The sequence below is a fragment of the Babylonia areolata genome, chromosome 24, assembly GCF_041734735.1.
Source record: "Babylonia areolata isolate BAREFJ2019XMU chromosome 24, ASM4173473v1, whole genome shotgun sequence".
NCBI classification, from domain to species: Eukaryota; Metazoa; Mollusca; class Gastropoda; order Neogastropoda; family Buccinidae; genus Babylonia; species Babylonia areolata.
The window spans coordinates 44,393,057-44,405,554 of NC_134899.1; the positions used below are offsets into that span (position 1 = coordinate 44,393,057).

At 47.7% G+C, this 12,498-nt stretch overlaps 1 protein-coding gene across 1 annotated transcript in view; it reads left to right on the forward strand.

Moving 5' to 3' along the window:
* Positions 1 to 12,498, forward strand: part of LOC143299060 (uncharacterized) — a 90,572-nt gene that overhangs the window by 69,518 nt on the left and 8,556 nt on the right. Inside the window, exons 42-51 of the mRNA XM_076612160.1 lie at positions 1,994 to 2,143; positions 2,799 to 2,964; positions 3,432 to 3,710; positions 4,441 to 4,580; positions 5,395 to 5,539; positions 6,498 to 6,698; positions 7,162 to 7,365; positions 8,016 to 8,236; positions 8,897 to 9,189; positions 10,119 to 10,366. Of these exons, the coding sequence (XP_076468275.1) occupies positions 1,994 to 2,143; positions 2,799 to 2,964; positions 3,432 to 3,710; positions 4,441 to 4,580; positions 5,395 to 5,539; positions 6,498 to 6,698; positions 7,162 to 7,365; positions 8,016 to 8,236; positions 8,897 to 9,189; positions 10,119 to 10,366 (2,047 nt within the window). The remainder of the gene's footprint in view (positions 1 to 1,993; positions 2,144 to 2,798; positions 2,965 to 3,431; positions 3,711 to 4,440; positions 4,581 to 5,394; positions 5,540 to 6,497; positions 6,699 to 7,161; positions 7,366 to 8,015; positions 8,237 to 8,896; positions 9,190 to 10,118; positions 10,367 to 12,498) is intronic.

The window sequence follows — 12,498 nt, forward strand, 5'->3', positions numbered from 1 at the left end:
GTGTGAACACGACACCAACAGTACAGACAGTAACGTGGTGTGAACACGACACCAACAGTACAGACAGTAACATGGTGTGGACACGACACAAACAGTACAGACAGTAACATGGTGTGGACACGACACAAACAGTACAGACAGTAACGTGGTGTGGACACGACATCAACAGTACAGACAGTAACTTGGTGTGAACACGACACCAACAGTACAGACAGTAACATGGTGTGGACACGACACAAACAGTACAGACAGTAACATGTTGTGGACACGACACAAACAGTACAGACAGTAACGTGGTGTGGACACAACACCAACAGTACATACAGTAACGTGGTGTGGACACGACACCAACAGTACAGACGACAGTAACGTGGTGTGGACACGACACCAGCAGTACAGACAGTAACTTGGTGTGGACATGACACAAACAGTACAGACGACAGTAACGTGGTGTGGACACGACATCAACAGTACAGACAGTAACGTGGTGTGGACACGACACAAACAGTACAGACGACAGTAACGTGGTGTGGACACGACACAAACAGTACAGACGACAGTAACGTGGTGTGGACACGACACAAACAGTACAGACGACAGTAACGTGGTGTGGACACGACACAAACAGTACAGACAACAGTAACGTGGTGTGGACACGACACAAACAGTACAGACGACAGTAACGTGGTGTGGACACGACACAAACAGTACAGATAGTAACGTGGTGTGGACACGACACCAACAGTACAGACAGTAACGTGGTGTGGACACGACACCAACAGTACAGAGAGTAACGTGGTGTGGACACGACACCAGCAGTACAGACAGTAACGTGGTGTGGACACGACAGAAATAGTACAGACAGTAACGTGGTGTTGACACGACACCAACAGTACAGAGAGTAACGTGGTGTGGACACGACACCAGCAGTACAGACAGTAACGTGGTGTGGACACGACACCAACAGTACAGACAGTAACGTGGTGTGAATACGACACCAACAGTACAGACAGTAACGTGGTGTGGACACGACAGAAATAGTACAGACAGTAACGTGGTGTGGACACGACACAAACAGTACAGACAGTAACGTGGTGTGGACACAACACCAACAGTACAGACAGTAACATGGTGTGGACACGACACCAACAGTACAGACGACAGTAACGTGGTGTGGACACGACACCAACAGTACAGACAGTAACGTGGTGTGGACACGACACCAACAGTACAGACAGTAACATGGTGTGGACACGACACCAACAGTACAGACAGTAACGTAGTGTGGACACGACACAAACAGTACAGACAGTAACGTGGTGTGGACACGACACAAACAGTACAGACGACAGTAACGTAGTGTGGACACGACACCAACAGTACAGATAATAACGTAGTGTGGACACGACACCAACAGTACAAACAGTAACTTGGTGTGAACACAACACCAACAGTACAGACAGTAACTTGGTGTGGACACGACACCAACAGTACAGACAGTAACGTGGTGTGGACACAAACAGTACAGACAGTAACGTGGTGTGAACACGACACCAACAGTACAGACAGTAACGTGGTGTAGACATGACACCAACAGTACAAACAGTAACGTGGTGTGGACACGACACCAACAGTACAGACAGTAACATGGTGTGGACACGACACCAACAGTATAGACAGTAACGTGGTGTGGACACGACACCAACAGTACAGACAGTAACGTGGTGTGGACACGACACCAACAGTACAGACAGTAACGTGGTGTGGACACGACACCAACAGTACAGACAGTAACATGGTGTGGACACGACACCAACAGTATAGACAGTAACGTGGTGTGAACACGACACCAACAGTATAGACAATAACGTGGTGTGGACACGACACCAACAGTACAGACAGTAACGTGGTGAGGACACGACACCAACAGTACAGACAGTAACATGGTGTGGACACGACACAAACAGTACAGACAATAACGTGGTGTGGACAGGACGGAGAGACATCAGTGGCCCTGCACACAGACACCGACAGCACGGACTACGAGCACGAGGATGAAGGCTTCGTTCAGGTCTACACCCTGCCCACCTCCACCCTCACCTCTGGGCTTGACGTCTATGTCACCATCTGGGCTGTCAACGGGGTGCGTGCACACACGACACTGCACACACACCATGATATGCATATCATGGTGTGTGTGCAGTGTGGTGTTATCTACACATATCATGGTGTGTGTGCAGTGTGGTGTTATCTACAGTGTAGATACCACCACACTGCACACACACCATGGTATGTGTAGATACCACACTTCACACACAATGTGATATGTGTTGATGAATACAGGGTAAGTGTACACACCTTACAGCACACAGTCCTTGATATGTATACATCAATATGGGGTACTTGCACATACCACGCCACACGCACTCAGTGATATGTATTGATAAAAATTGATATGGGGTAGGTGTAACACCACAGTGCACCCACATCGTGATAGGTATAGATAAATATGGGGTATGCATAGTTTTTTTTTCTTTTCATATTATATTTTTAATTAAAAAAAAAAAATTGCATATTGTTTGTTGTTTGTAAAGGGCAACTGGCTGTTTGGTCTGCACTCAGAATGGTTTGTTGTTTTGATGTCCATATGTTGTTTGGTTTTGTGTTTGTTTTTTGTGGGTTTTTTTGGGGGTGGGTGGGTGGGTGGGTGGGATTGGGGGTAGGTGTGTGTGTGTGGGGGGGGTAAGTATGTGTGCGGGCATGCATATTTGTATATAGGTATGAATCTGTGTGTATAGGTGGGTCTGCTGAGTCACCCAGCCCTGTCCCAGTTACGGTTGATCCTGGGGGGATCACTGGAGCTCGTCAGACGTTGTTCCCCTTTCAACTGTCTCTCCCACTGCGTGTGCGGCGTGCAGGGCGCCACGTGTGGTCCGTCCACCTCCTGCACACAGCACACAGAGGGTGAGGGGGTTCTGTGGGGGTGTTTCTGTATTCCTTCTTATTCTTATTCTTACTGCTACACTACTTGGCCAACTAGGCCTACTCCTGATACTCTTCTTATTATTATTTTCGTTATCATGGATACTCATAGTGTTTTACAAATGAAGACGCATTACCAACAGGCAAGCATTCTACTCAGTACATAGATTGTGAGGAGGGGTTTGTGTCTATGTGCACACAGTACACAGGGGGTATGGAGGGTTTATGTGGAGGTTTCACCTCTAAGATGGCCTCTGCAACAGACAATATGGACTGAATTAAGTTACATCCCGACTGGTGTTCCTGAGGAAGTGAGACACATAATGACAAAATGTCAACAGTTTATGTGCTTATCTTCGTAAATATTTACAGTTCTATAGTCTTATATTGCTGTATCACTGCATGCAGAACATGTTCACAGTAGTTTTCCCCTTTCCCCATCTCTGCAGAAAATCCCAACGCCTTACTGACCGTCCTTGACCAAGATGACCTTCGCCTTACAAACACCCCCTCACCGGTGACGTCATCAGCTTCCTACCAAGCGAGCCAATCGTATCTGGCTGCCACATGGCGGGTGACCACGTCTCAGGGCCTTCAGCCAATCCGCTACGAGATCAGCGCAGGACGCAGCGATGAAGACACGCCCATGGGCGTGTTTAACATTGTGACTGACAGAGTGTGGAGAGATGTCGGCCTTCGTACTTCTTCCCTGATTGTATTGCCGCAAGGTATTGCTGCAGTCCCCCTCCTCTTATTCCTCCTACACCTGTTCCTCCTCCTCCTCTTTCTTATCCTCCTCCATTTTTCTCGCATTGTGATTCCCATCCCTCTTCTTCTTCTTGGTCTTTCTCAGCACGGTGCTGCTGACATCATCATCATTTTCCTGTTTCATCCTTCCTTCTTTGTTTCCTTGCTCCTTTCTATTTTATCAGCTGGCGATCGTATTAAGTCATTGTGCATATGTTGCAGTGGGTACAGTATAGCACAGTACATGTGCATTGTGGGGAACCATGTGACGTTGTGCACAACTGCACTGCACCATGTTATGTCGTTCTGTTCTGTTCTTTAATGGGTGGTAAATTTAAAGTAACTCCCTTGGTCCTCTGTCTGTGTACAGACATGACTCTCGGTAACTGTGTCCATACGTGATGCTGTCCATTCTTTTCGGTCCTCTGTCTGTCTAACATTCTCGTTGTAAAGATGTGACGCTGTCTGCTCTTTTCTGACCTCAGTGTACAGACGTGACTCTTTGTAACTGTCCGTACGTGACGTTCTCTATTCTTTTTGGTTCTCTGTCTGTCTAACCCTGCCTGTGTAAATACATGACGCTGTCTATTCTTTTCTGTCTGTCTAACCCTCACTATACAAAGACGCGATGCTGTCTAAGCCTGTGTACAGAAGTGACGCTGTGTAACTGTGTCCCCACGTGACGCTGTCTGTCCCTCTGTCTGTGTACAGACGTCAAGCTGACGGCCAGACTGGCGTACTCCACCTTTGTACGTGCTTGGTACGCGGACGGCAGCTACGCCATCTTCAAGTCAGCTGGCATCGTCCCCGTGCCCTCCAGTCCATCCACCACCACCCTGGTGGCCAGAGCGGTACGCCCCACCTTCCTGCACCCCCCCAACTCCCACACCCTCCCCTCCTCTTTTTGCATCATTTGTTCCCTGTGTCAGCGTGATGATGTGGCCTTGGAAAAGGCACTTCGATCTGCCTCACTCCACCAATTGTGTGAGCCTTCAATCTGAGGGCCCCTGGTTCGAATCTCGGTAACAGCGTCTTGTGGGTAAAGGGTGGAGATTCTTCCGATATTCCAGGTCAACATGTGTGCAGACCTGCTTGTGCCTGAACCCTTTACGTGTGTATACGCAAGCGGATCAAATACGCATGTTAAAGATCATGTAATCCATGTCAGCATTCAGTGGGTTATGGAAACACGAACATACCCAGCATGCACCCCTCGAAAACGGAGTATGGCTGCATACATGGCGGGGTTAAAACGGTCATACACGTAAAAGCCCACTCATGTACATAGGAGTGAACGTGGGAGTTGGAGCCCACGAACAAAGAAGAAGTTCCCTTTCGGCGTGATGCTGCAGCTTTGCAAAAGGCACTTTACTCCGATTTCCCTCACTTCACTCAGGTGTGGATGGGTACCTGATATCAGTTTGGGAAGGTTGTTATGGTTGAAGGAGAGGATTGGGCCCCACCTTCCAATGCTGATCCATAGACACAGTGGATATGAATTCACTGCCCTGGTCTCCATGAAAGGCTGTCGGGCCTTTAACCATAATCGAACCTTTAAGCCGATAAAACAAAACAAAGCAAAACAAGAAATAAACGATGAAAGTGTTTGGTACTCTTTATAAGCACCCTTCAGTGTAGTCTGTCTATACACATGACTGGTTGCAGATAAAAGAGCACACCTCGGCTGACAGCACGAAGGATGTGGACTTCATGACGTCACCACAATCTGTGTACATCAGCTGGACTGGGAAGTTCGTGTCGTCAACGCCCATCAGTAACTTTCAGGTGTTCATCGGAACTCGACCAGAAGGTAATCTGAGCCAGCAGAATAATAATCATAATAGAAATAAAACTACTGCTACTACTACTACTACTACTACTACTACTACTACTAAGAAGAAGTAGAAGAAGAAGAACAAAAATAATAAGGGTTATTATCATCATATCATTATCATTGTAGTAATAATACATTTTTATAGAGCTTATAATCAAATAACTTGTCTAAGTGCTATACAGTACAACAGTTCCAATAAAATTACATCACAATACTTTTCTCCATCCATCAAAACATGCAGGTAAGCCTAACCAAGTGATACACATTACGAACTATGACAAGACAATGCATTCAGATTAGTCTTGATGTTAGTTTTAAAGCTGGAAGTGGACTGGGAATGTACGGCAAGGAGTTCCATTTGGTGGGGGCGGTGAATGAGAAGGAACTTTGACTGAAGGACCTTGTCCTGACAGGGAATTTATAGAACACGTCTGTCAGGTGATGAACGTAATTGTCTTGTTAGAATGTAAACAGCCACCTGAAGTTTTGGTTACTGGAATATTAACTCGTTTTTTAATGTCGATTTAGTCAGACAATAACTTGCAGTTTAACGTGAACGTATTTTGTAACTTAAACAAGATTTCACTCATCAGCACATGCTTCATTAAGTGGAAGAGCTGATGCGCTCAGCACAACCTGGTTTTATTTGCCTTGAGGACCTTGTTATAATAACATGTCATGTTGTTTACAGGGTCTTTGCTGTTTTTGTGTGTTTGGGGACAAAGTTTTGTTTTTGACTTGATTAGAATTTTTCTAAGTTGGGTGGTCCTTACATGGCCGTGTGTGGATGGCTGGACTAGGAAGCAATGTCAAATGTCAGGTGGTCACCCATTGGACAGCTTAACATAATTAATGTACCTCTGTACGGCTACAGACTGTTCACATGATGGTCTGTCCAGCCGACATCTTCACGTCATGATGTTGCTCTGTACAGCTGCCGACATCTACGCCTCAGAACTCCTGGTGGGAAACGCCAGTGACCTTGACCTCCAGGGCCTGGCGCTGGATGAGAGCACTGTGTACTACAGCACAGTGACGGCAGATGGCAGCAGTGGGCTGGTCACGTGGGACGTGTCTGACGGCTTTTCATTGGACAGCAAACCACCAGAGGGCGGGGCCGTGTGGGATGGGGCAGGTAATGTTGGCTCTGTGTGTGTGTGTGTGTGTGTGTTGTCCTGGTTGGTTGGTTTGGTTAGTTGGTTAGTCAAGTGTTGTTGGCCAAATGGATGGGTAGTGGTCTAATTGCTGTGTGACTTGCTTAGCTTGATGGGGGAGGGTTGGTTCTGTAGAATTTGCTTCGAATGATGGTGGTGGTTTGATTCTTGTTGCTCTGCTTCTTGATTAATGAGCTGTTTTCGATAGAAAAAAACTGCAGGCATGGCAGAGACAATGCCTAGTATCCAATCTTTATAAAACATAGCACAGCGGTTGGTCAAAGTGGTGACAAAGACCCTACACACATACCTTTCACACAGGGGAATGTGTTGTGATTGGAAAGCAATACAATGCATTGCAATACAATACAATACAGTACAATACAATACAATACAATACCTGACCACAATAGTAAAGTGCATGTTTTTTTTCCTCCATGCCAGGAATGGGAGACATAGATTACCAGTCCTCCAGCAGCTCTGTGAGCGCCACCTGGCACGGCTTCTATGACGTGGGTTCCGGTGTGCGTCACTACGTGTGGTGTGTGGGCACGGATGCCACCTCTGACCTCTGTGACATCATCCCGCCCACTGACGTTGGCTTGATGACGTCAGCCAGTTCGCAGATTACACCGTCTGTTGATCAGGGTAGGAAAAAAATGGTGTGAGTGGTGAAAGACTAGAAGTACCTTTGTTTGATTACAATGACAAACAAAATTTAATGAAGACGTTTTTCACGAAACGTTTCGGAGAAATCCATTGTTGAACTCGGATACCCCGACGTTAAAGACATAAACAGATTAGCCATTGAAGCATCTTAATAGAAACAGTATTCATGCTCTTCCTTTGTTGCCCCCGCCCCCTCTCTCTCTCTCTCTCTCTGTTTCTTGTTACCTCTCTTCTTTTCTTATTCTCGTAATGTTATTGTCGTTATTGATATGTACGTATCGTCTGTCTCCAGTCAGAGACCAAACTCTGAGCGCTTCATAAACAGGAAGTCTTCTGTGCAGCAGTCTGCCTACCTGTTGGAAGCTACCTTCAGGCGTTCACCATTCGTTGCCTGTGTCAGGCTTCACTCTTTTGCTTGCGCTAAGTGCATTCTTCACACGGGACCTCGGATTATCGTCTCATGCAAATGTCTAGCGTCCAGACCACCACTTAAGGTCTGATGCAGAGGGAAGAAAATTTAGGCGAGTGTGAGATTCGATCCGGCACCCTCTCATTTCATGGACGGCCGTGTCCCCACGAGGCCAGCGCTGCACACTGTTGGTTCACTGCAGCCACCTCTCGTTTGACAGGCACCACCATGTACAGCAAGGTGTACGCCCAGGACGCCTCGGGTCAGAGGTCAGAGGTGAGGGTGTCTGACGGGGTCAGGGTGGACGGGTCAGGGCCAGAGGTGGTGGAGATGGTGTACACGGGTGGTGTCAACCTGCTCAACAACCCGTCGTTTGAGGAGGACACCGCCCTCAACAACAACCTGACGGACTGTGACCCCGCGCCGCCCTCTTCCTGGCAGGTGGGTGTTGGGGCTGGCTGGTGTCTGGGTGGGTTCATCTCTGTCTCTCTGTCTCTCTCTTTCCTTCTCTCTCTCTCTCTCTCTCTCTCTCTCTCTCTCTCTCTGTGTGTCTTTCTCTCACTCTCTCTCTATCTCTGTTTCTCTCTTTCTCTCACTCTCTCTTTATCTTTGTCTGTCTTTCTCTCTTTCACTCTCTCTACCTCTGTCTGTTTTCTTCTCTGTGTTTTTATCTTTTTGTTTCACTCTCTCTCCCACTCATACTCTCCATCTATCTCTGTGTTTTTTTGGGGTGGGGCCGGTTGGTTGGGGGTGGGGGTGGGGGTGTGGGACTGGATAGTGGAATGGGGAGGGGAGAGTTTTCAATGTCAGTCATAGAGATGGTGAGATTTTCCAGAATTAATGATATGAGTAGTGTGCTCGCATGAGCTGTGTGTGTGTGTGTGTGTGTGTGTGTGTGTGAGATTGAGTGTGTGTGTGTGTGCATGCGTGTGCACTTGTGTGCACGTGTGTGTGTGTATCTGTAAGGAGATGAATCGGCCATTCCTCTGCAGAGCCCTAGACACAGTGGATATGAATTCACTGGTCTGATGCCCGTATAACGCTAGTGGGCCTTCAACCTTTAACCAATAATACATGAATAACGATTTGTCCTGGCATCAGGTGACAGAGGGGTCATGCGTGACCCTGCACCGCCCGCACCACACGGTGTCGGCAGCAGGCGTGCAGCACGTGGTGGTGACGGGAACCCTGCAACAGACCGCCTCAGGATTGACCCCCGGGCATCTCTACCGCCTGTCTGCCCGCCTGGCACACCCCCACAACGCGCTGCCCAATCAGCGGCCAGTCACTGGCCACGTGACGGTAGGGGAAGTCACCACGCCCTTTGCCCTGGACCCCAGTCTGTGTGTCGGGGTGTGTGACACAGAGCACGACCGCGTCATGTTGTGGCACAAGTAAGTGGATAAAAGTGGGTGGTGGGTGTTTCTTATGTGATCATTATACAGAGGTACCAACAAATGAACAGGAAACGAGAAAAGTGTCACAGAAACATTATGAATCTGAGTATATGGTAATGACATCTTTCCTATGATTATATGGAGAAAATCATATAGAAAGACACATATCGTTACTCAATATATAATTTCAAACGAAGCAGAACAATGAATGAGTGGAACAAACTTTCGTCCTCAACCCCTTCTTTGCGGGAGCAGGGGGTGGGAGAGGGTGGAGTTTGGGTGGTGGTGGTGTGGGAAGGTGTGGCTGTTGGCGCAGTCCTGTCCATCCGTCCGGCGTATGTGTCTCTCCCTTCCGTCTACTCTCGCGTCTCCCTCTCCCTGTTCATCTCTATCTCTGTCTGTCTCTCTCTTTCTCTCCCTCTCTCTGTCTCTGTCTCCATCTCCCCTCCCCCACTCCAATCCTCCATTTCTCCCCGTCTCTCACTTCTTCCCGATAATAATCCAGATAATAAAACTAATATGTTTTCTTTGATGGATTGTCCTTGTGCTTTGTACAGTTGTGTATAGTTACCTGGTTGTTCTGTTGTTGTTGTTGTTATTGTTGTTGTTGTCTTGAAGATGGAATGCCAGTATGTTATGAAACCAGTGTTCTTTTCTCAGAGACAGTGGTTTAAAATGGGAGGGTGAGCAGTAGGAAACACGTGCATGTTGAAGGTGATCGTGTTGTGACTGTCATCACCATCAGTGTCAGGTGTCCATCGTGTACACAACGGTGTATATTATCCTCCCTTTCTGATATCTTTCGGACCTGAGCAGTTCAAAAAGAGTCACGATTCTGAAGTTGAAATAATGCGTCTGCTGTGGTGGCGTGCAGCCTGGCCTGAGCTTCAGTTGTTGTGTTTCACGTCACCTCCACACGTGTGCAGCTTTCACTACCTGGCCACCGCCCCCTCCCCCACCATGACCGTCACCATCACCACCACCACCACCTCCCCTGACCAGCAGTTGGCCGTGGATGACGTCACACTGGAGGAGGTGGCCAGGGTGGGGGCAGGCGGACAGGAATTGGCCATGAAGTGGAGCGGGGTCTTTCTGGCCGAGTGGTCGGTGGTTCAAATCTCTTGGCACTTTGACGAGGACCTCTCGCCCATTGTCGACTATCAGTGGGCCCTTGGTAAGTGTGTGTGTGTGTGTGTGTGTGTGTGTGAGTGTGTGTGTTTTGGAGTTGTATATATCCATAAAAACGTTCACGGGTTGTCTTCCCTGTCATCATTCACGTGTCTTCTCCTGTCCCCCGTCATCCCATCAAGGTCGTCTCCTACTCCCAGTTATCATTGTCATGCCTCCCCTGTCCCCTTTTATCGTTGTCATGCCTTCTGCTCCCTTTATTGTCATGTGTTTTACCCCGTTATGGTTCTCCTGTTTCCATACCCCCTGTATTCCTTGTCATGTCATCTGTTCCTTGTTATAAATGTATTGTCCCTGAACCTTGTCATGTCTTCTGTTCCCTGTTATGACTGTATTGTCCCTGAACCTTGTCATGTCTTCTGTTCCCTGTTATAACTGTATTGTCCCTGAACCTTGTCATGTCTTCTGTTCCCTGTTATAACTGTATTGTCCCTGAACCTTGTCATGTCTTCTGTTCCCTGTTATGACTGTATTGTCCCTGCACCTTGTCATGTCTTCTGTTCCCTGTTATAACTGTATTGTCCCTGAACCTTGTCATGTCATCTTTTCCCTGTTATAACTGTATTGTCCCCGAACCTTGTCATGTCTTCTGTTCCCTGTTATAACTGTATTGTCCCTGTACCTTGTCATGTCATCTGTTCCTTGTTATAACTGTTTTGTCCCTGTCTTGCCTTGTACCCCCTGTCATTGTCTTTATCCTTTGTTATACCTGTCCTGCCTTTCCTCCCCTATCCCTTGTTATCTTTGTCATGTCTTCATTTATCCCCTGTAAGTATTGCTATCTCTTCCGTCCCCTGGTAAAGGTAGCTGGTCTGCCTTTCACCATCCATTGTTATCCTTGTCACAAGCCCTGTCCCTTGCTATAGATATCTCTCCTGTCTTCTTGTATTCTTTGTTATCATTGTCATAAATTATGTCCTCTGTTCTATCTGTCTTCCCCTATCCCTTGTTATCTTTGTCATTTGTTCCGTTCCCTGTTACGATAACTGTCATGTTTCACTATCTCCCCTGCTATATCTGTCGTGTCTACCTCTCTCCCCTGCTATAACTGCCATGCCTCCCTCTCTCTCCTGTCATCATATCATCGTCATGTCTCCCTCTCTCCCCTGTCATCATATCATCGTCATGTCTCCCTCTCTCCCCTGTCATCATATCATCGTCATGTCTCCCTCTCTCCCCTGTTATGATGTCATCGTCATGTCTCCCTCTCTCCCCTGTCATCATATCATCGCCATGCCTCCCTCTCTCTCCTGTCATCATATCATCGTCATGTCTCCCTCTCTCCCCTGTCATCATATCATCGTCATGTCTCCCTCTCTCTCCTGTCATATCATCGTCATGTCTCCCTCTCTCTCCTGTCATATCATCGTCATGTTTCCCTCTCTCTCCTGTTACCATGCCATCCTCATGTTTCCCTCTCTCTCCTGTTACCATGCCATCCTCATGTTTCCCTCTCTCTCCTGTTACCATGCCATCCTCATGTTTCCCTCTCTCTCCTGTTACCATGCCATCGTCATGTCTCCCTCTCTCCCCTGTCATCATATCAACGTCATGTCTCCCTCTCTCCCCTGTCATCATATCATCGTCATGTCTCCCTCTCTCCCCTGTCATCATATCATCGTCATGTCTCCCTCTCTCCCCTGTCATCATATCAACGTCATGTCTCCCTCTCTCCCCTGTCATCATATCATCGTCATGTCTCCCTCTCTCCCCTGTCATCATATTAACGTCATGTGTCCCTCTCTCCCCTGTCATCATATCATCGTCATGTCTCCCTCTCTCTCCTGTCATATCATCGTCATGTCTCCCTCTCTCTCCTGTCATATCATCGTCATGTCTCCCTCTCTCTCCTGTCATATCATCGTCATGTTTCCCTCTCTCTCCTGTTACCATGCCATCCTCATGTTTCCCTCTCTCTCCTGTTACCATGCCATCGTCATGTCTCCCTCTCTCCCCTGTCATCATATCAACGTCATGTGTCCCTCTCTCCCCTGTCATCATATCATCGTCATGCCTCCCTCTCTCCCCTGTCATCATATCATCGTCATGTCTCCCTCTCTCCCCTGTCATCATATCAACGTCATGTCTCCCTCTCTCCCCTGTCATCATATCATCGTC